The sequence below is a fragment of the Lasioglossum baleicum genome, unplaced genomic scaffold (genome assembly GCF_051020765.1).
Source record: "Lasioglossum baleicum unplaced genomic scaffold, iyLasBale1 scaffold0130, whole genome shotgun sequence".
In the NCBI taxonomy this organism is placed as follows: Eukaryota; Metazoa; Arthropoda; class Insecta; order Hymenoptera; family Halictidae; genus Lasioglossum; species Lasioglossum baleicum.
This window is the reverse complement of record NW_027469190.1, coordinates 321,690-347,751: the sequence shown is the minus strand read 5'-3', so window position 1 is coordinate 347,751 and position 26,062 is coordinate 321,690. Positions and strand designations below refer to the sequence as shown.

The following is a 26,062-nucleotide window of genomic DNA, read 5'->3' as shown; positions in this document are numbered from 1 at the left end:
CCCATTCAATATTGTCCACCCCCTTTCCGTTACCATCTTCATTAACTCTAATCCCTCACTGTTCATTGTGCGATCTTTTGTTTTTCTCTTCACCCTCTTGGTTGTTTCCTCTTCTTCTCTATCTCCCTTTTCCCCTATTCTTGCATTAAAATCTCCTATTATTATCATTTTTCCCTCTTCTCCTTCCTCTCCTACCACCTTCTCTAGTTTTCTCAGTTTTTCCGTACTTCCTCCCCTGTTGTATACCGTTATTATCCTCCATGTTGTGTCCCCCATCTTCGCTCTTGTATCCCCTCTTCCTCTGTTTCACTTTCCTTTTCCACCGCTATTTCTTCTCTTACTCCTGTTATGATTCCACCTCTAGCTCTCCCTTTCTTCTCTACACGCTCTGCTCCTTGACATTTCCACTTCCAGCCTTTTGGCATCTTCCTCCTCCACCCTTCCCATTCTCTTTCCTCTATCCACGTCTCCGTCATCCCTATTATCTCGTATCCTCTTATATAATTCCAGAAGTGTTCCTCCTTGTCCCCTGTCCCTGCAACATTCCATGATAACACCTTCACTCCTTTCTCGTCTTTTCCTCCCTACCTTCCCCCTCTTTCTCCTCTGCCTCTGCCCCCTCTTCCTCTGCTTCCCTTTTCTCCGCTCTTTGTCTCCTCCTTTTCTATTAGCTGTTCTCTGAGATCGTTCCAAATCCATACTTTTTCTTCTATCCATATCTTCTTGTATCCCACTTTGGTTTTATTTCCCTTTTCTCTTTCTTCCCTTGCCCTATCTCTTATCGCTTCCTGTACTTCTCTTTCCTTCCTTGTCAGATCGTCATCTATATATACTTTCCTTCCTCTTAATTTCCTTTTCATATTCATCACTCTTCTTTTTTCCTCCCACGATCCCAACTTTACTAGGATCGCTCTCTTCCCTCTTCCAATCTCCGCGACTTCGTTTAACTCCACCCTTTTTTCTGTCATCTCCTCTAATATGGTCCTTGCCATCTGTTCGGTCTCTACCTCGTTTTCTATCTCCTCCCCTCTTATAATGACGTTGTTCCTTCTCTCTTGTTTCTCTTTCCTTTCCCACTCTGTCTCTAATTCTTTTAATCTCCTTTCCTGCTCTCTCTGTCCTGTTTCTTCTTTCACTCTGTCTTCTTTCTTTCGCTCTTTCCTCCTCTCTTCTATCTCTCTCAGCCAGTTCTCCTTTTTCTCCTCCTCTTTCTTTTCCCATTCCTTTCTCTCTGCTTCCAATCTCTCTATCTTCCCCTCCAGTCTCCTTCTTTCTTCCTTTTCCTTTTTCCTTATTTCTTCTATCTCTTTCCTTGTTTTGCTTGTAACGGGTCTTGTTCCCGGTCTTGATTAAATCTCGATCTGGATCTGGATCTGGGTTCCCTCCGTTGCTGATTAGCTCGCCGCGCCAGGATTCGTATACGGCGGAGAGAATAGTCGGGATTAGGAAGTACGGGGTGCGTAGAAATAAAGACACGTGGAATTTTAGATTAACGTGCGCTCGCTGCCAGCGAGTTTCATTCTACCGCGATCGCGAGAGTGCGGGACGCAAAATATGTTTACGATGATCGCGGTGCTCGGAAATCGATTACGACGCGAAATCGGTCAGGAACGGAATCTTTTACCGGTGTAAACATTTATCGGTGTACAGGAATGTACGGCTAATACAAGTGAACAGAGTTTGGCAGGTGATACATTGTGGTGTAGTGTATGACAGTGAACTGGATTCAGCTGGTGACACACCGTGGCTGCGGGAAGAGGTGGCGACACGCCGTGCTCTCGGAGTCAGGATTCGGCTGGTGACACACCGTGGCTGCGGAAGAGAGTAGCGACACGCCGTGCTCTCGGAGTCAGGATTCGGCTGGTGACACACCGTGGCCGGGGAAGAGAGTGGCGACACGCCGTGCTCTCGGATTCAGGATTCAGCTGGTGACACACCGTGGCTGCGGAAGAGAGTAGCGACACGCCGTGCTCTCGGAGTCAGGATTCGGCTGGTGACACACCGTGGCCAGGAAGAGAGTGGCGACACGCCGTGCTCCCAGGATCAGGATTCAGGATGTGACAAGTGACATACCGTATCTAGAAGAGTGGCGACCCGCCGTGCTCTCGGAGGTGCATTCTCACGGCTGGCTTCGAGGTGTTCGCTAGGCGAAGTTATCTCGTTGTGGACAGCGTGGGAAACCTAAGTATGTCATTCGATATACTTACGATGGAGATGTCAACTGGAGCGTTCCTTACTAGGTTTGTGCTGTTGAATAGTTGTACCATGAATGCCGTCTCGAGCTCTCGCCGTGGCGGCTTTTATAGCTCGCGAATAGTGGTGGGAGTGGTAGCGCGATGCGGTGATTCGCGGATTGTTTCCAGGCGCGGGGGTGGTGCGACGCGGTCCGTCTCGGCGCGACGACGGGGGTACGGCGGTTTGTTCCGAGAAATGAACGACGGGTGATCTCGGTTTGGTTGTAACCGGATTGATCCGGTTTACGTTCTGTATAGTAACAGGCCTGTACGGTACAGGTCTGTTACATGCTTGCTTCTTCTCTGGCCTCTTTTTTCTATCTTCTATCTCTCTTCTCATTCTTCTCATTTCCTCCATGAGTCCTCTCATTCCTTCCGACATCTCTGAACACATTTTTATCACCGTTACCATCCCTGCTTGTTCTCCCGTCCCTATCCTTGTTTCGCTTTCACTTCCTTTTTCCTTTTCATTTGAGGTTTTCCTTTTCTCCGGTGATCTCTGCGTTGCCAAACTCTTTTTAAATGCTCTAACCTCTTCATCTGTCTCTCCTTTACCTCCTTTCTCTTCTTCGTCCCCCTGTCTCTTTCTTTTCCATAACTCGAGCGTTTCATATGAAGCCGATCTCTCTCTACTCCATCCGAGTGCCTTCGGCGGTCTTCCCCTTCTTTTTCCTCCTGGTGAGTTTGCCGGTGTTCCCCACTCTTCTACTGTCCCGGCGTCTTCCTCCTCTGTCATCTCTTTCCCCTTCTCGTCGAGTTCTATGAGCCCGTCCATATCCTCCGCTACTCTCTCTCTCTCTCTCTCTCTCTCTCTCTCTCTCTCTCTCTCTCTGTCCTTTCTCTCACTCTCTCTGCCTCGCGCCTGCGCACTATATCCTGTTCGTCAACTTTGAGGTTATCTTTCCTGTCCTGTTTCTCTCTCACTCTAGATTCCCTCAATATATTTTCTTAATATATTCCTATTCTTAGTTCCTCTCCCTTCTCTCCCTTTTTATTAACCTGTTCTAGTATTTTCAGGTCGCAGAAAAGCCCCTCATTTAGGCTATAAGCCGATGAAGGCGGGTTGACAGTGCAACACGCCGCCACGCACGTGTCTGCAGTTTCTGCGGAGATAACTTCCGAAATATCACGATTTCTTGAAATTCCCTTCTTCACTTCTTTGCTACACTTGTCCGCGACACACTGAGCAACTTTCACTATCTCTAGTCAAATGGAATTACTGCCAAATTTCACCAAAATCACAGAGCGATGATAACACACGTGCTATACAATGCGCCACCTTCCTTTCCATCCACTTTATACTATATTGATTAACTTCAAGTTTCTTCGTTGTATTGCTGGTTTCAACCCTTTTGTCATTATATCCGCTGGATTTTCGTTTGTCGGTATGTATTTTATTTGTACATTGCCAGCGTCCACATTTTCTGTAACTAAATGATAAACAATATCAATATGTTTTATTTTATTCTTTTCCATCCTATTCTTCGTATAGTCTATTGCTGCCCTGTTATCAGTGTATATCTCTATAAAGTTTCCTGAAATTAAATAATTTATAAAATTAATTTCTTTTAAAAGCATTTTGACCCAAATGCCTTCTTTTACTCCTTTTGATGTTGCAATGTATTCCGCTTCCATTGTCGAAGTCGATGTTGATTTCTGTTTAGATGCCTGCCAAGAAATCGTATTGTTTCCCATTTTGACTATCATTCCTGAATACGATCTTCGGTCATCTAAATCGCTAGCCCAATCTGCATCGCAGTATATTTTATTTCATTTCCGGATTTCCTCTTTCTCGTATGTTAATTTATAATCTACAGTTTTTCTTAGATACCTAAGAACATGCTTACCTTGCTCCCAATGTATTAAACCTGGATTACTGTTGTACTGAGAAAGTTTATTAATTGCAAACAAAATATCTGGCCTCGTGTGTAACGCCAAATACATTAAGGTACCTATTAAATTTCTATATGGTACATTTCTCATTTTCGTTACCTCTATCTGTTGTCAGTTCTTTTGATAGTTTAATTCCCGGCTCTGACGGCGTTAAGGCTTCTCTACACTCTACCATATTATAATCCTTTAATATCCTTTCGATGTAAGTTTTCTGCGATAACTTCACGTTCTTCTCATTTCTCTCTCTCTTTACTCCAAGAGCATAACTTATCTCTCCTAAATTGGTTGATTGGTACTTTGCCCCAATGTCTTGTACTAATTTATTCAGGGGTTCCTTGTCTCTGGAAAATATGAATATTTCATCTACATATAATATTACAATTGTCCATACACCCTTTATGTATACGCATCCTGATGCCGTTAGTCTTCTATATCCTAATTTCCGAAAGAAATTATCTATCTCTATATTCCAGTTTCTCCCAGATTGTTTCAATCCATATATCGGCCTTAGAAGTTTTACTATGGTGTCTTTTGTATCATTTTTAATCTTCGGTATTTTTATGTAAATATCCTCTCCTAAATTTCCATACAAGTATGCACATTTTATATCTATATGTCTCATGTGCCATTTAAAATCCAATGCTATTACCAACAGCATTCTAATGATTGAAAAACTTGCTACTGGCGAATATGTATCTTCGTAGTATATTCCCTTTTCTTGAGAAAATCCTTGAGCTACTAGTCTCGCTTTGTATCTAGAAACTTTTCCTTCTGCATCCTTTTTTAATCTGAAAACCCATTTACAACCTACACATTTTTATCATTCTAAAGTTATCATTCAAAATTCTTCTGCGAATTCGGCAATACAGCTTCTTTCTAAGTTTTTCTTTCGTTTAAACTATCCAATTCATTTTGAATGGCCGTTTTCCATTCGTTTGCGTTTTTGGAATTCAACGCTTCCTCTAAATTTTTGGGTTCTGTAATCTCTACATTATTTAATTCTACATCACTACATTCTAAGCTGTCATTATTAATATTTACATCTCCACTTGCCCTTATCTCGAGTTCTAAATTTCGTGCTTCCTTCCATGAGGGGGTTACGAATTTTTCTTTTCGGCCTTCCTGGTCCTCTCTTGACGGTTCCATCCCCCACTATCTTTGTAGTCTCTCCATTTTTACCACCAGTAGGAGTTATAAAATTCTCTTCATCGTGTACTCTTTCTTGAATGTGTATTTCCTTGTCAATTTCTTTTCCCTCCGATGAAATATCAATCAATTCTCTTCCTTGAAGTTGTGTAGCTTTTCCTTTTACCCACGTATATCCTATTTTATTTGCTGCAAATTTTACGTGTTTAGTAATTATGACTCGATTTGACTTTCTGTCCCATAATCGATACCCTTTTGTCTGTTGTGCATATCCTATAAATACACATTCTACAGCTTTATCACTTAGTTTATTCCTATATCTTTCAGGTATCCATGCGTATGCCAAACATCCGTATGTCCTTAAATGTTTAATACTTATTTTACTACCTGTCCAAATATTCAACGGTATCTCGTTATCTATGCTAGAATGACTAATCCTGTTTTTGATATACGCTGCAGTCATTACTGTCTCTGCCCAAAAAGTTTTTGGTAAATGCGCTGATCGTAACATTGCTCTAGTTATTTCCAAAAGAGTGCTGTTAATTCTTTCCGCGACTCCATTCATCTGTGGTGTGTATGTATTCGATTTTTCATGTTTAATGCCTATATCTATAAAGTATTGTGTTACGTCTTTGTTGACAGCAGACTGTCCACTTTATTATCTCATCAACAATACTTGAGATTCAAATCGAAAATAAACGAAAGTAAATACAAATATTCTTCGAATAAGAGTCTGCTCTCGAATACAATTATACTTTTTCTGGTCCTTCGCCCAATTAACTCACAATATTTATACTCCGCCCCACTGCTTTCTCTCTTAGTAGTGGGGCAATTTTCGGCTCAGCCCCCTCTCGCCGATCTCGCTTGGCTAACGGCCCCGGTTCGATCCTTACGATTTTACCGTGCTCGTGGACCTGGTTTCAGAGGGGGTGATCACAACCCCCTCTCTGTCTACCGGGCCTAGGCTGTTGTCAATAACAACCTTACCCGTGGCACTTTCAGGGTTTTCCGTCCATGTGGCAGTACGCCAGGAGTGGGTAATTTTGCCTCAATCGAGGCTACAGCGTGCATTTCGAATTTCGACACTCTAAATGCCCTTCCTAAATTCTTTAGAAAAATCTTGCGGAAAATCAGTGTCGTTCGAGCCGCGGTAGAGAGAACATCTCCAAAGACTTGTCAATTCAAAGATAACGGTTGCTATTAGCTGTGTTTTTAATAGTAATATTTAAACTAATCACTAGACTACGGATCTTTATGCAAAATGAATGTTGGCTGCCGCTATTACAAGGGACAGGAGCCAGACAGACATTTGATTCTCACTGTGATCATTTTAAGAAGTTGAAAATAATACTATGGTGTTTTGAAATTATTTTAATCTCTCTACTGTCTTAAAATGCACCTACTCATGTTTGCTACAAATGCATGAAATCCGCAGTCTAGTGATTGCATTACCTGATTGTTGTGATTTGTGAAGCAGTACAGGGGATATGGCAATTATGACACTGTCCAACAAATTTCAACTTTTTTTGTGATTTCAATATACTGTTGGGTCCTTCCTATAGAGTTTTTTGCGCTGATTCCGAATCTGGTTTTAATTTTTTTCCTATACGTCCAGTTTTTGAAAATCATGGCTTTGAAAAAAAAACATTCAAGGCATCTCTGTGGAATAAACATACGAATTATTTATCGATTCGAAAGTGAATGTGAAATTCTGGATCGTCGACTTGACCGCGCATCCCTTAGGCCTTCTACCACCGGCTGTGCAGTTCGTCGACCTGGCCGTACGTCCCTTGGCTTTCGGTACTGCCGTATACCTGAAGACATCTGTGCAGTTCGTCACCGAGTGACCCAGTGACACACATTTCGAAGCAGCAAATGGATTTACGGCTGAATAAGTAAGTTTTTAAAACAATCAGTTTCTGCATCTTTTCTCGTTCGGGTAAAGTTGCTGTAAGTCGGGTAAGGATGATCCGGGTCTTCATCGATTTCAATGACCTTGAAATAATGTTATAAAACTCGACGTTTTAAATATCTTTTTCCTTTGAAATGGTTGACGGTCGGCTTTAGTTTCGGAGACATTAGCAGGCTGTGTCCGCTGTCATGAACACCCATAATGAATTTACAAGTAAAGTTTCTCGCGATAATCTCGTAAACTAAAGCCTACAGCCACAAATTCTAAAGAGAAATGTTGTTCAGAATAATGGTCTTGACCACATATCCAAAGCTCATTGAAATCGGATAGAAGCTAGTAGTACATCGATCCCATGGATTTACAAGTAAAGTTTCTCGCGATATTCTCGTAAACTAATGCCGATCGCCAAAAAGTCTAAAGAGAAATGTTGTTCAGAATAATGATATTGACCACATATCCAAAGCTCATTGAAATCGGAGAGCATTCACATAATCGAGAAACTCTTGTTCGTTGCGATGTCATTCAAATCTGAGCTTATTAACATCATAAGACCAAGAGTTGAAGAAATACTTGAAATGGTAAGAGAGCAATTTCAAGAGCTGAAAGATCCAATTAATAAAGTAGTGATCACAGGTGGAACTAGTCAACTCACAAGCATGAAGGAAATTGGTACCCTGTGTCTTGTAGCACACTCGCTTGCCGGCGTGGCGCGGCGCGGCGGCCCAGGGCGCGCTCTGATTGGTCCGTGTTTTTCGTTAATAACTCCTAAACAAAGCCGCAGTTGACATTGGTGCAAAGGAAAATGTCTCTTAGAATGGTCTCAGGAACCACCCCCTTTCGGGATTTTCACGAATTTTGGGACGCCCTGTATATTCAGTCCTATAGCGGCGAAAGACTTATTTAAATTTGCCTGTTGCTGTCTTCTCTCTGCCTCAGGAGCATTCGGTTCCAATACTTTTTCGGTTATCACATAATCTAGTAATCCTTTTCCTCGCAATAACCAACTTATTTCAGTTTTCCATTGTTGATAATTCGAATCGGAAAGCTTCGTAATACGTACATCAGTCTTGGATTCTTTATACATTTTATCTATTATTACTTCACACTTTATCAAAATACTTTTAAACGACGCAACTACTTTCGTTTTCCACTTTTGTGTTCACATTGACTTTATAATTATATGTGATCTGTGCGCATGGCTGATCTGGGCCCATAACCAATTGTGGGAGATTTTAAATCAAACAATCCAAAAAGATCATTTAAGTAATTATATTTATTATGAACACAATCGTAATAGAAGAAACATAGTGAGAATACGCTTACTTGTTAAATCAATATTTTTGTGTCGTAAAGGAACGGTTCTCTTTTTTTATTAACAACTTGAATCCTATATACTCAGTGATTAAAAACAAATGGAGCAAATCTATCTACAATACTTTCTTTCAAGGTCATCTGAAAGTCATCGTATAGCAGGTCGTTGAATTCGTTACGACGTCGCCTACAATATTATGAAATAAAAAATACCCAGTTCCATTAAAAGATATGACAGCGACCTTGATTTTTTTTTAATTTAAAAAATTGCAATTTCTTGTCGGTTAAATACTGATTAATTTTGGTCCGAAACACTTCCGACCAACCGAAGGGGCTGAAAAATCGTGATGACTAATTTGCGCCGCACCCTGTATATTGTATATCTTTCCATCTCAAGAGTTTCGGTATTTTTTATCTCCATTTGTCACGGTTTGTTTATATAGTTCTATTAGCAGGGTTTAGCCAATTATAAACTTAATTTCACTTAATTATAAGATTTAAAATACAATAATTTAAACTAAACTAGAGTGAGAATATGATATCTTATACTGTGAGTTATTTAGTCTATGTGAATTTACTGCTCTCCAGAGTATAATTTTCCTAATCTTTCTTGATTAACCAGTTTTGATCTCTCGCAGATTTCTTATTCAACTAGCTGCTCGTGGCGTGCCTTCGGAACGCCCTGGCAACCAGGTCCTCCGGGCAGGCGGCGCGGCGCATAGTGGGCAATTTCGATAAAATCTCGCTTGTTGTGGAATTTTCCGAGTTATTTTCTCTATGTAAGCGATTTCTGTTTTTTTATTCATATCCTTGTGTCTCTCCCCCTCCCCCTCATTCCCTCTCTCTCCCCCTCTCTCTCTTCCTTTCTCCTTCTCTTTCTCCCACTCTCTCTCCATCTCCCTCCCCTCCCTCTCACTTCATCTCTCTCCCGCTCCCTCTCCCTCTCTCCCGCTCCCTCTCCCTCTCTCTCTCCCTCTCCCTCTCTCTCTCTCTCCCTCTCCCAATGAGTACCTCAAATTGAATATAGGTGCTATAAGTAAAAAAATAGAAGCAGAAGCGTGCCCAAAACAGAACGAAAAAGTCGTCTCTGGTCACTAATGACGTCACAACTTTTGAACGAATGGTCTTTTACGAATGCGGTTTGCTCTAAAACCTTTCCGAAGAAACGGCGCGCCAAATTTTCAAACCCCAGCTTTGTTACTGTACAACCGTTTGTCACCTCAAGCTGTCAAACGACATTAAGCTGTCAAACGACATTAAGCTGTCAAACGACATTTGCGCACGTAACGAAATAAATTGGAATAGAAATTAATTAACTGGCAGATGTTGATAATGTCGATAATGTAAATTTCTATTGAAATATTGATTAAAAGCTGCGACGCTCTATTGAAATATTGATTAAAAGCTGCGACGTTCGTTTTTTTGTTGTGTTACGAGCCAGGGCCGCGAGCAGCACGAGTGGCCGGCGAAGGGTTATTACCCTAGGAATATGATATCAATTTGTTAGTTAAGGGGGAACTATACCCTCGGATTGTAACTAGAAAGGAACTATTTATCAATGTTATAAACCTCTGTGGAAAAAAAAAGTTTGGTAACATCGATAAACACGCAACTGCCTAATAAACACGAGATGGAGTTGCTTGCTATTTCCATATTCTATTCAGCTCGTCGCGAATGCCGCTATACAGGGCAGGTCGCACTAATATTAGTGCCACCGATGAGAATATCTACCTCGTCTGTGTCAGTTTTGCTATGATTCCACGTTGATAGCAGTGCAGCAGTGAAATGTTGCACAATATCGCAGCACTGATTGACAGTCCTCCTGATTAGGCGCCATCTCGTCTAAACGAACTGAACTAAAATTGACTCTAGACTGGCTCTGCATCAGAGAGGACCTCTGTCTTCATGGGGAAATCTATGCTAATGTGAATGAAATCACGCGCCTCGACTTTTTGTCCTTATACGAGCATATTTTGAGCTGCACAAAGGTTCATTTGATAGAGGAAGGTTCATCACGGGGCGCTATTCTCATCATATCAGTCAAAAAAGTCTCTTTGAGACAGAAAAATACGTTGAAATCTGCGGTTATTTTTCTCGATTTTGTCTTTACTTTGGGCACTCATATTATTAGATATAAACATAATCTCGTTAAATCATGAGAAGAGCGGGCTGTATTTAACCTTCCTCTACAGAATGAGTCCTCACCCAGCCCAAAATATGCTCAAATAAGGACAAATAGTCGAGGCGCGCAAACCCATGTTTCGACCCATTTTTCTAGTAAGATTCTAGTTCCTTTCTAGTTACTTCAGTAGGGTATAGTTCCCCCTTAAGGAACGCGGACGAACCCAATGCGAAATTGGGGAGCCGCTAGGATTATAGACAGTGAGGACGAACCTGACGCGAAGTCAGGGAGCCTCTAGGAATGGAGTCAAACGCAGACGAACCCGATGCAAAACCGGGGCTAGGAGGTTGTGTAATAGCACAGACGAACCTGATGCGAAATCAGGGAGCTGTTAGGATGCGGACGAACCCAATGCGAAACTGGGGAGCCGCTAGGTTGGATAAATCTCTGTTTGGACAATTGGGATGTCGCGAAAGAACCTAATGCTTAATCAGGGAATTGCTAGGATAATTAGTAAGCCTCGTAACTAGTATAATTTAATTGATACAATCCGAGCGGTAAGATTGTATCATGTGGGGACGTTCAATTACTTGGTTAGGATATTGGACGATAATTATGGGTTTAATGAATTTGAGTTAATTATCAAAGAAGACAAATATATTCTTACTATAGAGTTTCGTTCTACAAGTGTATTTGTGTCGCGAATGAACTGAATTTAGAATAGGAAAGAAATTGAAAGGTGATATTACCTAAGCTAAGACGCACGGTGTTGACGCACTGGCAATGCGGGGGACTCGGAGCAACCTTGTCACTGCCTAACAGATTTTAGACCGAACTCGCGGAATCTGTACGCTTAAACTTTGATTCAAAAGGAACGAACGTCCGATCTCACTGGTAGTTGACTTCCGAGATGCAGCACGACGCGACACTATTCGTGATTACGACAGTACTAGCCCCAGAGAGTACAAATGCAAGGGCTTATATAGCCCTGCAATGACGGGTGGTACTTGTCAGTACCCGTCGGTCCAGTTGGACGAACGTTTTTTAACCTTGAGATAATTCGTTGCACATGTAGAATTTCAAGAAATCGATTTTGCAATATCCTGAGGTCGGAGACAAATTTTGAGACCAGATTTGGAATCTGCGTGAAAAAATCTACGGGAAGTGAAGTACAGAATGTTCAAAAAAAATTTTCTCCGCGCGTGGTATTGGAAAAACCACAATTTTCTTGAAATTGTACAAGTTTAACGAATTTTTTCAACGTTAAAAAACGTCCTTACCATAATCTCCCTATTTTTCCCATATTCTGCAAAGTTTCAGCTTTAATTTAAAAAAAATTTCATCGCTCTACCTCCTTTCTATCGAAAGTTCTTTGATTTTGTCTCCGATTTGGACGAAAGGTCCCACTGTGTATTATTATCGTTTTTGTATTCGGCAAGTTTTAAAGTCTGGGAGATATTTTTATGAACGTAAGAACGTTTAATATCACATAATATATTTTTATGATTCAGAAAATATAAGTATAACTTAGGAAAAACGCCGAGAAAAGCGGTTTTTATTTTTTTTAACTATGACGCACCACTCACAAAAATCTGAAAAAAATTGAGCATAATACTTTTGATAGTATCTCTTTGCTAAATTAAATCTGGAGTAGCACCTTTTAGATTTCTATATGAGATCTGCATTTTTTCGATTTTTTTCGTGTTTTTCATTTTTTACAAGCAGAGCTTGCAGCGGAAAAATCTGGAAATGATGCCTAATATGTGGCTTGGTATCCGAAATGTGTCAGATTGTTTTCAGAATTTTTAATCGTCAATAAATAGGGAAAATGGGCCAAAAACTGGTTTTTCGATTTTTCTTGATAACTACCCTTACAGATAAGATAGGAAGTTGAAACTTGGCAGAGAGGGGCTTTTTTGAGTAGGCTATCGAATGGTCCAAGCTCGATTAAAATCCCGCCGGGGGCGAATTTCACCATCAAACCCGGCTATAGCCTTTCTACTTTTTTGGGGATTTCGATCCTCACTATGCAATTCTTATAGTTCTTATGTTGTTGCTGGGGCTTGGAACCTTGCGATCCAATTTGCATACAATACAGTTACCACTTGGTCCGCTGAACAATCCTTTAGTGGCACCGCCTCTGGCCACCTGGAGAACCTATCTATGGCAGTTAATCAATATTTGTAGTTATTAACTACTGGTAACGGTCTAATTATATCCACATGTATATGCTCGAATCGACTTTTCGTTATTTCTATTCTTTCCGGTACCAGTTTGCTGTGACGATGAATCTTACTTCGCTGACAAGCTATACAAGTACGCGACCACGCGAATATGTCTCTGTTCATTAGAGGCCGGACGAAATTTTAGCCTATCAACTTCCTAGTTGTCCTTCCGCTACGATGTGATAAATCATGTACATTGTGCATTATTTTTTCTCTTAAATTCTCTCTGTGGCACGTACGGCCTGATGCTATTTTTAACAATGTCTCCGTACAGGTTTTCATCTTTTTTTTTTTATCGTGTGGAAATGCGTTACGCATACCCCGACCCCCCTGGGGGGGAGCCGGGGTTATGTGGGGCTCCCTCGAGGAGGGGGTCGCCGAGCCAACAAGGCTCGTCGATCCCCTCCCCCAGAGTACCCACTAAAACCACACGCCCGCCCTAAGCTACATGGGAAGTGCCTGGATCACGCGAGTATTCAACAGGACACTTCCCAGCTCACATGCATCCCGAGTGGAGGGGTTAGCTCCCCCCATGCCTGCTCTAACCGGACCCCGGGCGGAGGGACCCGCCCGGTGTCCCCATCCCTGGAGCCTTCGGATTGGGCTTCCCGAGCCCCAGCTCGGTCCACCCACAGCTCCCGGAGCCTTTCTGCCCTGCTCGAGCGGTGGACCCGAGGGTCCTCGCCCGGCCAAGGCAGGAAGGCGCCGACACCGGCAAGAGAGGGTCGTCGGAGGCGCATCCGGACGCCCCGACCCTCCCCACCCCACCCCCCACGCGCCCTCCCCCGGAACTAACGTCCGGGGGGTGGCCGGCACCCCTCCACTATCGTCTCGGGGTGCCGGGCCAACTCGGGGGAGATTAACTCCCCCGGGGTCAGCTCACGCCCCCGGCCCCTTCTATCCACCGCCCCCCTACGCGGGGGCACACGACGGCGCGGAGCGCGAACACCCCGCACCGCTAACGGAACCCCAGCCCCCCCCAGGAGGGGGAGGCATAAGTTGACGCGGGGAGGGGAACACTCCCCGCGCCCTCCCCCCAGTCCCCGTCCCCCCACTCGGGGGACCCGCTGCGTCGCGGGGAGACGTCCCCCGCGCCGCTACAACTGACCCCGACGCCCTCCCACCTCTCCCTGAGGGGGCGGACGTCGCACGTCGGCGCGGGGGACGTCCCCGCGCCATCCTCCTCCTCGCGGAGCCCGGGTCTCTTTCCCGGGCCCGCTCGGCCTCCTCCTTCTGGGACATTACTGTCTCGTAGAAGGAGGCGACCCCTTTCCACGACCTCTGGCTCCCGGTCAAGTGGTCGAACAAGACCGAGAGCGAGAGGTCCCACCCTTCCACCGCGGCTCTGAGGACACGGCGCGGTCCGGCCCAAGCCGGGCACTCCTCGAGTGTATGTTGCGCCGTGTCCACCTCCTCGCCGCAGTGGTGGCACTGCGCCGCTGGCTCCCGCCCCATCCTTACCAGATACTCACCGAAACAGCCGTGTCCGGTGAGCACCTGCGTGAGGCGGAAGGTCAACCCCACTCGCCTCCCGCACCATGTATCGAACATGGGCAGGAGGGCCCGAACTGTCGGACGCGTCGAGGACGCAAGCATGCGTCTCCATCGCTCGAACACGTCCGCACGGGCCTGGCGTCTCCGCACTTCGAACTGCTCCTCCTCCGCGGCCGTCAGCTCCTCCCCAGGGGGGCGGCGGGATTCGCAGGCGATCCGGTATACGATCGCCCGCTCCGCCGCCACCAGATGGAAGGGAGGAACCACGGCCAGGAGGCCCGCCACCTCTGTCAAGACAGTGCGGTATCCCCGTATGGCCCGTAGGGACAGCCGACGCCGCACTCTCTCCAAGTGCGCGACGCTGCGTCGGCTGGCCTCAAGCGAGCGGTGCCACACGGGTGCCCCATACAGGGCAATGCTCCGCACCACTCCTATGTAGAGGCGGCGTACACTCAACTGCGGCCCCCCGATATTGGGCAGCAACCGCGAAAGCGCGGTCGCTGTCTTTTCGAGTCGGGGGGCCAGGAGTTCGAAATGCTCTTCGAAACGCCAGCGACCGTCGATGGTCAGGCCCAGATACTTCATGGTGGGCCCGACCTCGACGAGGGTATCCACGACCCGGATCCGGAATCCTTGGGGCGGCCGCCGCGTCCGAGATGGTTGGTACAACCATATGGCCTCGGTCTTTGCGGCGGCCACGACAAGCCCCATCCCCCGGATCCGTCCAACCACGCAGTCCAGGGCGGACTCGATGAGGCGTCCCGCCTCCACCCAGGTCCTCCCCTCGGCGTAGGGCAGGGTGTCGTCCGCATAGCATATGACACCCGTGCCGGGGGGGAGGGAGACTCGCAGAACCGCGTCGAATGCTAGGATCCACAGGAGCGGTCCGAGGATCGACCCCTGTGGAACCCCGCGGCATATCTCCCTCAGGTACGCCCCATACCGGCCGGCAATATACACCTCCCTCTCGCGGAGGTAGTCCCGGAGCACTTCCCGGAGACAGAGGGGAACCCGGAAATGCTCTAGGGCGTCCTCTATCTCCTTCTAGGGCAGGGCGTTGAACGCATTGGAGATGTCCAATGACACGGCGATCAACACCCTGTCCCGAGCGACGGCACTTTCCCGGAGGAGACGCAGATGCTCCAACGCATCTATCGTTGAGCGCCCCCTCCGGAACCCAAACTGTCCGTCGCTCAACCCGGGATCACTCCGCGAAAGGTGCTCTCGGAGGCGGGCGGCAATTATTCTTTCGAACAGCTTGCCCGCCTCGTCGAGTAAACATATCGGCCGGTAACCAGAGGGAGACTCTGCGGGCTTACCATCCTTGTGGAGGAGGACGAGGATCGCCTCCTTCCAACACTTGGGGAAGACTCCCCGACTCAGGCACGCATCCAAGATGCTCCAACGCGCCCCGGAACCATGCCGCCCCCTCTTCTGGTCCGCGCTCCCTGGCCGGAGGCCAGGCGGAGCCGATAATCACGGCCCTCAGCAGGTCCCCGTCTAGCCGCTTCGTCGCCCATCTGGGCGCCGAAAGGGCGCTACTTCGCCGGAGGAGGGGCGTGTCCGCCGGCGGGTCCGAATCCACAGCCACGTCCATTATGACGTAGCTGTGGTCCGAGAGGGTTTCCCCCTCCCAGACCCGCCAATTTGACACTCGGCGCGAGGCGGAAGCGGTCGCGAGTGAAACGTCCACTACCGACCAACCATTCCACCTCACGCACGTCGGCACGGAGCCCCGGTTTAGCAGCCGGAGCTCCAGCCCCTCCATCCAGTCCTCTAGGATTCCGCCTCGAGGCTCCGTCCTGAGGTTGCCCCAACTGGTAGAACGCGCGTTGAGGTCCCCCAGGACCAACACCGGAACGGTTAAATGAGGGGTCACCATGTCCCTCAACCGGTCCAAATACGCCTCGAATTCGGCGGAGCCACAATTCGGCGAACAGTAGCACCCGGCGACTAGCAGTCTTCCCCACTTAACCAACACCGCCCCCCGACTCCGTTCGACCCCGGAGAAAGGGGGCAACCTCGCCGACTGGCGAACCCAAATCGCCACGGAACCATCCAGATCTCCGAACCATTGTGGGTGGTCGGGGACTTCGTAGGGCTCCGCGGCAACTGCCAGGCCAACCTCGAGCTCCGCCAGGCGTTGGACCATCAGGTCCTGTGCCCGGCGGCAATTGTTGAGGTTGGCCTGGAGAACCACCTGGGAGCATCCGCGAGCCGTAGTAGCCATTACGTTGAGCCCGCTGATACTCCCGTCCCAGCCGACTCATTGACGCCCTGAGTCGGCTCCACCTCCATGTCGTTGTCCTTGGAGGACGGCGCCACACCGCCGCCCCCCTTGGACCCCTTCTTTTTCGAAGGCGGGGAGCACGCCTTGCTCCCCGCTTTATGATTCGCGGGCCTGCCCGCCCCCGCGCACACTACGCAGGGGGGGGCGGACTGGCAAGCGGCTGCACGGTGGGACGGATCCCCGCACCGGTAGCAGTGGCCGCTCCGGTCTACTTCCGCGGTACACCGCTGCCTCACATGCCCGATGGCGAGACAGCGGAAACACTGCAACGGGCGGGCGGCCAAGACGACCACCCGCGCGAGGGTCCATCCCACCCTTACGGTTTTGGCCTTTTCAATGGCCAAAGCCGCCACTGCCGGGCACTGCACCCAAATGGTGCCGAGTCCTCCGGTCGGGATCTTGATGGTCCCGACCTTCACGGACTCGGGGGTGCAGCCCCCATCTCTCGCCACCGCCTCGACTACCTCCTGAGGAGTTACCGAGAGGTCCAGGCCGGTCAGACGGAACTCCGCCTTTTTGACGGGCCTGGCGACCCTCACCTCCATACCCCTCAGCGCCGAAGTCATCCCGGCGGCGAGGGCATCCGCCTTCGCGCCCCCATCGGCACCGAGTACCTGAATGATCAGGCCCCCGGTGACTGCCCGCTTCCACTGCAGGGTCTCGATACCCAGGGCGCCGAGATCGACGCCCTGACGAGCCCTGCGTATGGCCTCCTCATAGGTGGCCTTACTCCCCTCTGGGACGGTGATCGTCACTGCTGCGGAACGGGGAGGGGCCGCTACTCGAGGAGGCGCCTTCGCCGCAGGCCCAGTCCCGCCCTTAGGGGCGGAAGCCGCGGATTGGGCGGATGAGGCCTTGGCTTTCCGCCTCTCCTTTCTCCCCACCACCTCGGACCAAGTTCCCTCCTTAGGGGGCAGCGGTGCACCTTCACGAGTGCTCAGGGGGGTGGGGGAGGCCTTGGCATCCCCCTGTCCCCCCTTCTTCTTCTTCTTCTTCGTCGTCGTCTCCGCCTCCGCTCCCCCAACAGGAGGGACAAAGTCGAGGGGCCGGGGACCATCGGAAGAAGAAGACGGGGCAGGGATCTTTGAGCGGGTCCCTGCCGTCGATGGGGGGTAGCGGTCCCCGGAAACCGAACGGAACTCCTCGCGGAGCGCCATTAATTTGGCGTCCATGAGGGCCCCGATACGGGCCAGAAGGACCGCCTCCCTGGTCGGCGCCGGCCCCGACGAAGGGGGCAGCGGCGCCTTATCCGGGGGGTCAACCGCCCCGGGGTGGAGCGGCAGCGGAGGTGCACCAGGCAAGGGCATGGGCACAGCCTGCCGCTGCTTCACCGCCATCAGCTCCGTCTTGAGGACGGCCAGGGTTTCTTTAACACCCCCCAACTCGCGCTTCAGCGCAGCGTTTTCCCCTCTGAGGGCGCGGTTCTCCGCCTGGACGCTTGCCCAGAGGGCTACAGGCAACCTATCCGCACCCTCTCCAGAGGGGGCGCCACCACCACCGGAGGTGGAGGAGGAGGAGGCTCCCTGCCACCCCCTACTCACCAGCTCCCTCATTCCCGCCTCGACCAGCCGGGCCGCATTCTTAAGTGCCCGGACCGCGGTGCCCTTTCGATTGCCGCTTTTGAGGGCGGTAGCCTCGACCAATCGGCCAGCGGCCACCACCTCAGCGGCAATTTCGCCGGGGAGAAGGTCCCGCAGATCGAGCTGGCGCTCCTGTACGGAGGGCGCGCCCTTGCCGCGGGGCCTCTTCGTCCCCTCCTCATCGGAGTCCCCCATCACGATGGACGACGCGGGACGCTTCCCTGACGTCCGCGATGACGCCTGGGATTTCATCGACGCCCTATCGTCATCCATCGGGCCGAAAGACGGCCCAGGTTCGTCTCCCTCCCCCACCAGGACGGATCGGACCGACCCTTCCATACTCGACGCCGAGGTACCCCGAATGGACCTCGTCGTCGGCGCGTCCTTTTTCGTCGCCTCAGTGGTAAGAGGCCCCAAGTACCTCTCCACCAAGACGCGAGGACTTGATCGCGTCCTCGATCTCCCCCTACCGGGAGCCCCCTCCTCTCCCTCCTCCATCCCACAGTTTGTTTTTAAAGTAAGGCCTTCCATGGCAAAGTTTCGTTAAATCTAACGACGGTTCGCCCATCATGGGACCCCTAGCGCATAGGGGCACTTCCCCGCCGATAAAGCATCCTAATTAAACCATATCGAAGCCGAGAAGCGACTTGTCAGCTGGCCAAGCCTATCGACATGGGAAAACAAGACTCTACAAAAGGTTAAAATAAAATGCTAAAGGTTTTACGTCACCCCTATTGAAGGAGCGCACCGGATCCGAACCGGATATTGCTCCAACTTCAGGCTAGACGGTGCGCTGGTTTGCCCCCCAACGCACAGGGTATGAGAAAATACTGGCCAGGTAATCCTCCATTTCTGCGCCCAGTTAACACGGCTTCAACCCCCGGCTAGGCTCCAGTCAGCTTGGGAGTAGCGGTTCTTCCACGTTAAACATGTGCGTGTTGCCACACACAGAGGTCAGGTACTAACATATCTCCGAGCCCCGGTCGGGAGGCTACTACTCCTCCCTTGGTTAGTCTACGGGGAATATCCACCGTGCACCGGCCGCAGTCACATTCACACACACATTCATACCGTACCCAGGGGCGCTGGTCGGACTGTGAATGCTCACAGAAAAGAGAACCAGGCAACGTCCCGGAGTACACCCCTCGCTCCGTTAGCACACACCGCAGTGTGCCCCAGGGACCACCACGTGGAGGTGGAGCAAGAGGATTTAGGATATGGACCACCACCACTGTAGTCATACCCTCCAATAGATCAGAGTCACCATTGGAGAGCCCCATATCCCTAGGTCCCCGTACAGGTTTTCATCTGAACTAACCTAACCTAACCATTCCTACTCTTACGAGTAGGAAATGAAATAAATATACGCAGTAAAGTAGAGAGATGCAAGTTTGTACAGTTCTCAGCAGACGGGACTTCCACACACAGGACGTTATACAGTGTGTAGCACATATTTAGAAATTTGTTTGCAGACCGTGTACATAGAAGGTAAAATATACAGGATGTTTGACTACAGGTTGGAGAAAAATTAAAAATTGCAATTTTTTTATTCTTTATTTGCGACATATATTGTCATGGACCCCTTAAGTTTTCTCCCACTTGTAGTCGAACACCCTGTACAACATTATTAATAATATACGAAAGAGTAAAGATGTTTGAAATTATTTATTAAAATGAAAGCACACACAGTTTTGGTTAACAATATACATTCGTACGCCGAAGAAACATTTGACTCTTTAAACGTGTAACGGTTCTGCTCCCGACGGATATGTTGTCGCGACGTCGTACTCTCTCGTGCTGCGATAGCTCGTCGTGCCAGGGTCGTGAATCGGCGAGAGAATCGACGGAAGCTGAAATTGGACGAAGTGCGCGGGGCGTGAAATAACGACAGCGGAGTTATGTATTTTCGGGCTCACTATACGCACGTTCGCGAGCTAGGTGTGCGTACAAGTCGTGTTACCGGACCGTGCTTCTACTGGTGTTTACTACGTGAACATTTGTCGCGGCGCGTCGCGATCGCGTGCACCTGGCGAAAGATTTCGACGGTTGGGTTCGGAAGGAACGGTTCAGGAAACCCGGCCACGAGTTGGGAAACTCCTCGTGGCGGTTCTACGGCAAATGTAGAGGATGCTGCCCCTACATTTAATCGTCTCCGGATGCTGTCGGAGTTCTCGGGATGCTGCCCGAGACGGGTGTTCGGGATGCTGCCCGAACGACAGAGAAGGATGCTGCCCTCTCTGTTTGGCGTGCTTGCTGTCACGCCGGTAGGAAACGCCGGTGTCGAGGAGGCCGATGCTGCGGACAGCTCGACGACGAGCGTGGGAAAATAGGAAAGTACCAGTAACACTTACCGATACTTTGGGATGTGCCCAGGATGCTGCCCAGGCTGGAAAAGAGACCCGTGCCTCGTTTGCATCGCCTTTTATAGGCGAGGATTCGTGGTGGGGGAATGGTGTGTAGGAAACGGATGTGTGACGTCGAGTTTCCGTCTTCCTCAAGATGGCGGAACCTCGGCGTCCGTTTCCCGCCGAATATGGCTTGGAGCGCGGGACCGCGCATCGTAGCGCGTCGTATACCGACGGCGCGTTCGGTGATCTTCGGCGTTGCTCGGTTATGTTCGGCGTGTGTCTCCTAGTGACAGGCCTGCACCGTACAGGTCTGTTACAAACGTAACTTGCGTTCGTGTTCCGCATACGTGATCGTTTCGTGTCGTAACGCGTGAACCTCGACGTGAATTCGTTTTCGAAAAGCCCCCGTCGCTACGTGAACGCGTCCTTTTATCGATTCCTCATTCCAATGTTTTAATCATCTGTTTCGTATCGTATTTTTCCGAATTTTCTGGAAAGAAGGCCTAACGCCTGTTGTTTAATCACATCGGTGTTTGCGTTTATTTTCGATACGTTACAATCGCAATACCGCGGCACTTACACACGATTCACGCATACACACTAGGGTGGTCCTTATTTTTCAACTTTCGAATTTTTTTGGCCTTACTTCCCTAAAATATGACACTTGGTGAAAAAATGATATGTGCAAAGTTTTAGCTCGATCGGACAATGGGAACCCATGCCGCAGCGCGCTTGAAAATTGTTTATTTTTGAAACTTGATTTTCTACATTATAGTACATCGTAAATATACATTTCTATATATCGTTGAATTTGTCTTTCCATGCTCTATAACCATGTTCAAATAACGTACAAGGTCATCGTAGAAAAAAGTTCCGCAACTTCAAAATTTCGAAAATTGTATTTCAAAAAAAAATTTTTTTTCAGCATTATATTTACTTCGTCTAATAATACAACTTTTGTTTGACACATTTTTTCATATATTTATTAATAACAAAAATATTTAAATAACGTAGTCACTACACGCAGTTAGGGTTGCCATAATCTATAATACCTTTTATTTACAATTATATACATTTATATTGTGACGCTCGAAATATTATTAAAACTTAACCTATACACGATATACAAAATTATTCGAAAAAACACTTAATGTAAATTAAAATAATATATAAAATTTGTTAATATACGTCGTCTGAAAAGCTGGATTTATTTATATCCGGATACCGTTGTCGGTACTCTTCTAAAATTTGTAAAATATTTTGTTTATTTTCTTCGTCTCTTGTTAATAAAGCATTATATTCCGATATTAACTTTACACCCCGCTCTGCAGTATCATTAACGATTTTCAAATTTTTAACTATTTTTAGACCTGTTTTATACGTTTCCTCGCTTTCCCAGACTGACGGGTCTTTCTGCAAAAAATCTGTAGATATATTGAATCTACTAAAAAATTTTCGGCTTTCTGCACAAATGAAACTTTCTATGCCGATATTGGCAAGATTATGTATATTTTTTAGAGAAACTTTTTTCGAAGAAAATGTTACTTCATCGTTCTCCAAACTTTCTACCATAAGCTTCCTTTTGTCACATGACACACCAGCGTCAAAAAAACATAATGCTGCACATTCTAGTGTTAAGTACCACAAATGCCCCCCAAATTTATGTAATCCTATTCGGCTTACGTTTACATCAATTTTTTTGTAGTCGTCAAGCTGTTTTAAAAATTCTAAATCTTGACGTGGAGCTATAGCTGGAATCGGAGCATTAAACCATGCTTCTATGTATAAATTCGCCAAAAATATACATATGTCTCTAATTCCTACAATATTTTCGCTGCTTATTGATACTTCGTCGCGGAATAAATATATTTTTAGTATATATATGGCTTTAGCCATCCATCTAGCATGGTGGACAGCTCCAGGAATATGAAAACGGTTTCCTTTTGGACAAGTTCCACCAAGGAAAATAATCATCAATTCAAGGAATTCTACATAATCACCTCTTGGATGCTTCTGTTTTATGGTATTTAAGCAGAAGTCCAATTTTGATTCTATCTCCTGGAGCTTTCCACGAACATAATTGTCTTCTAAACTTGACCGAAAATTTTGGTGATTAATTTTCGGCCAAGCTTCCCGAAATTTTTTAAACATTCCTATTTCGGGAGCTGAAGATTTCGATATCTTTTCTTCGAACACACTTTTTAAAACTAACTCGTACATATGGTGACGACAAGGAAAATACAATAAATCCCGTTCAACCATTTGCTCTAAAATAACGCAAGCGCCTTGAAATCGCCCCATGTTTGTCGATGTTGTGTCACAGCAAATCGCTTGCACAGTATTTGTTAGTTCCCATTCTTCTAATAATTGGAATATTGTTAGAGCTTGTTCCTTACCACTACATTTTGAAATTGCAGGAACTCCCAGAAGTTTTTCTTTTCCGTCATATGTGCTAATAACAGGTAATCTCTCTACATGTTCTTTGCTAGTTAAGTCTTGTAACATTTTTCCATCCCAATGAATGGTGACAGTTTCCGGTGGATCTTGTTTAAATGCTTCTCGTAGTTTTATGGCGCGTTTTGTACGTAGGTGACGGCGATAACGCCGTATGGAAGATCGGTTGATTATAAAATCGCCTATGTTATGTCCTAATGCTTCGACAATAGCAATCATGATACGAACTGCATCACGGTCACTCACTTTACATTTATCAAAAGTTGCGACGACTTTCATGTTAATTATCTGCTGCTTCCCTCTTGACCTTTTCGGTTTACTTGGACCGGGCTCGTTAAGACTAACAGACTCGTCAGACTCATGTATGATGGAACCCTCGAATGCAGGATTTTCGGATTCATCACTAGATGTACTTAATTGAAATTGTGCTAATTCTGTCTCGTGTAAGAAAAAAAATTATATTTACAATTACAATTTAACAAATTTAAAATTAGAAATATAAACAAAATTCACAAATATATACCATCTACTTTCTCCATCATATCAAATCGCTGTTTCCGTTGCTCGTCTTGTACATGACGAATTTCTTTCCGCTGTTCCTTTTTCATTAATACGTTATCGGTTCCAACCATTGAGCCTGGTCTCCCTTCTTTTCTTTGATTTAAGAGAAAAAGTTTATCTTCCTCAATGTTGATGATATTTAACGCATTTTTATGAGCGATATCAAAAAGATCGTCTAGCGAGGCAACAAATTCCTTTTCATTTTTTTCTTGAATCTTAGTGCGGCGTTTTCGAGACCGTTGTAACTTTCGCCAAGTTTCGTGTAACGTTAATAATTTGTCAATACTGTTGTACGATTTTCTTGTCGGAATACATGCTTTTTCCCAAAAAACTTCCACTTCTTTTATAACTATTGCGGCACTTGATCGAAGATCCAATTTCACCTTTCGTAAATTATAAAATAATACACGCAAAGTTTGTCCGTTACTAGGAAGTTTTGCACCAATAATTTGACTCTCGTCATGCCTCAGCAAATATATTTCATCACTATTTCTAGTTTCCATTTTTTGAAATTCACTCGTAGGAACTAGAATTGCTATGTTCTTTGAATGTGGGTGTGTGTGTGTCTGTATTCTGTATACGTGAGTGACCGTTGGCGATCGTTGGCAAAATGACCATTGACCAAATTGACCATCGATCGACGATGACGATCGACCAACGCGCTGAAATAATGCATGTGTGCGTATGTGTGTGTGAATGTCCGTTAAACAAATGATTGTAACAAAGGCTATCGGCCGAGGCTTCGTAGGCAACGCTGTACGTACAGCACTCAGGCGCTCAGTCTTTTGCGGAACAGCCTATTGAAAGTTCGAAATAAATTGTCTAATCCTCCTCGAGCATTTACTCTCTTACAAATCAGAAGCCAATAGCCAAACGACTATTTGCGATTTATTGTTTTACGATTTTATTTTACGATTTGCACCTCAGGTAGCTAGCTCTCTGGTAGTGGCACGACTCTCACGCTGCCTTATATGCGTTCACTCCTAAGTCTAGTTGATAAATTTTAATTATATTTTCGGGGACAATACCGTAATGTAACTATTATACATTTAAGAAATTCTAATTTTATTTACAAGCATTCAGTAATTCTTCCAAAAGACTGATGACAATCATATGCGAAATTAACGAGACATCAAATCTTTGTTATTAATAAATATATGAAAAAATGTGTCAAACAAAAGTTGTATTGTTAGACGAAGTAAATATAATGCTGAAAAAAAAAATTTTTTTGAAATACAATTTTCGACATTTTGAAGTTGCGGAACTTTTTTCTACGATGACCTTGTACGTTATTTGCACATGGTTATAGAGCATGGAAAGACAAATTCAACGATATATAGAAATGTATATTTACGATGTACTATAATGGAGAAAATCAAGTTTCAAAAATAAACAATTTTCAAGCGCGCTGCGGCATGGATTCCCATTGCCCGATCGAGCTGAAATTTTGCACATATCATTTTTTCACCAAGTGTCATATGTTAGGGAAGTAAGGCCAAAAAAATCTTTAAAAAAATTTTTGGCTCCTATAGCTAAGGACCACCCTAATACACACACAATTGAACGCACGCACTCATTTCAGAATCTCGCTCCTACACTCGGCCGTCCTGAGGAGGCATATGTCCTCAGATGCCCTCATCACCCTCGCCTACCCTACATATATGTAAGTTTCTCAGTGTGTTGCATTTATTTTATGTTTTTGTAAATTAAGGTCCTCCTCCAGAGGAGGATAAAATGATCGTAAATCATTTCGGAAGCAACGAAAATCTCGATGAGAAGAGAAAATCCACGGACTTGGCACAAGTCTTGAAAAGAACACGAGCATCTATTTGGCGATGATACAAGCTCTTGAAACAAAAACGAAAGGATACTGTTTGGGATTGCAGCGTGTGGACACTTTGTCCAGAGTGTGGCGAAGGTAGAAGAAAGAACTGCACACTATATGAACGTAACGGAATATTCTGTATTATTAAAGAATGTCTGTATAGCACGAGTCACGTTCGTAATTTGTTTCGAATTTTTTTTGTTTCAAGGCTCACACTTTAGAAACTAGGCTTACCAATTACCACCTTTTGCTAAGCTTCACCTAAAGAGTGTCTTCTTCGGCGCTTTTCAGCGAGCCAGACTCCACTCTGGTTCTAAATTCGCAAATACGAGCCGTACTAAATCGTTCTGTCGTTCATTTATGATTTTTAAATATGATCACACGACTCTATATATCGAACCTTCCTATTAGATTGCCGTCTTCTCGTACGTTACCTTTTCACTTGACTCTACGCCGATACGATCGTTCCACACGTTAATAGATGTTAAACTCGGCTGTGCCACGGTTTGTACTTGTGACTCCTCGGTTTGAGGCGCGTACAAGACGAAAGCAATCTAGGCGGTTTGACTATAAATGCGAAGTCGGTTTGACTTCTCGAACAAGTACCGGTTTTCGCCGGATCTATTAGAGTCGCGTGTTATTAGACCCGCTTCCAGACGTAAGGTGA

General features: G+C 46.4%; 2 protein-coding genes across 2 annotated transcripts in view; one reads left to right on the top strand and one right to left on the bottom strand.

Moving 5' to 3' along the window:
- Positions 1 to 26,062, top strand: part of LOC143220012 (uncharacterized) — a gene marked incomplete at its 3' end in the record, with an annotated part of 383,990 nt that overhangs the window by 36,245 nt on the left and 321,683 nt on the right. The gene's annotated exons all lie outside the window — the stretch shown is intronic.
- On the bottom strand, positions 15,653 to 16,567 carry LOC143219999 (uncharacterized). The gene has a single exon (XM_076445762.1). The coding sequence runs from the start codon at positions 16,565 to 16,567 to the stop codon at positions 15,653 to 15,655; it is 915 nt and encodes a 304-aa protein (XP_076301877.1).

What these genes read in the sequence shown, in the direction of transcription:
- LOC143219999 (XM_076445762.1), bottom strand. Translation starts at nt 16,567, where the DNA reads ATGGCTACTACGGCTCGCGGATGCTCCCAGGTGGTTCTCCAGGCCAAC.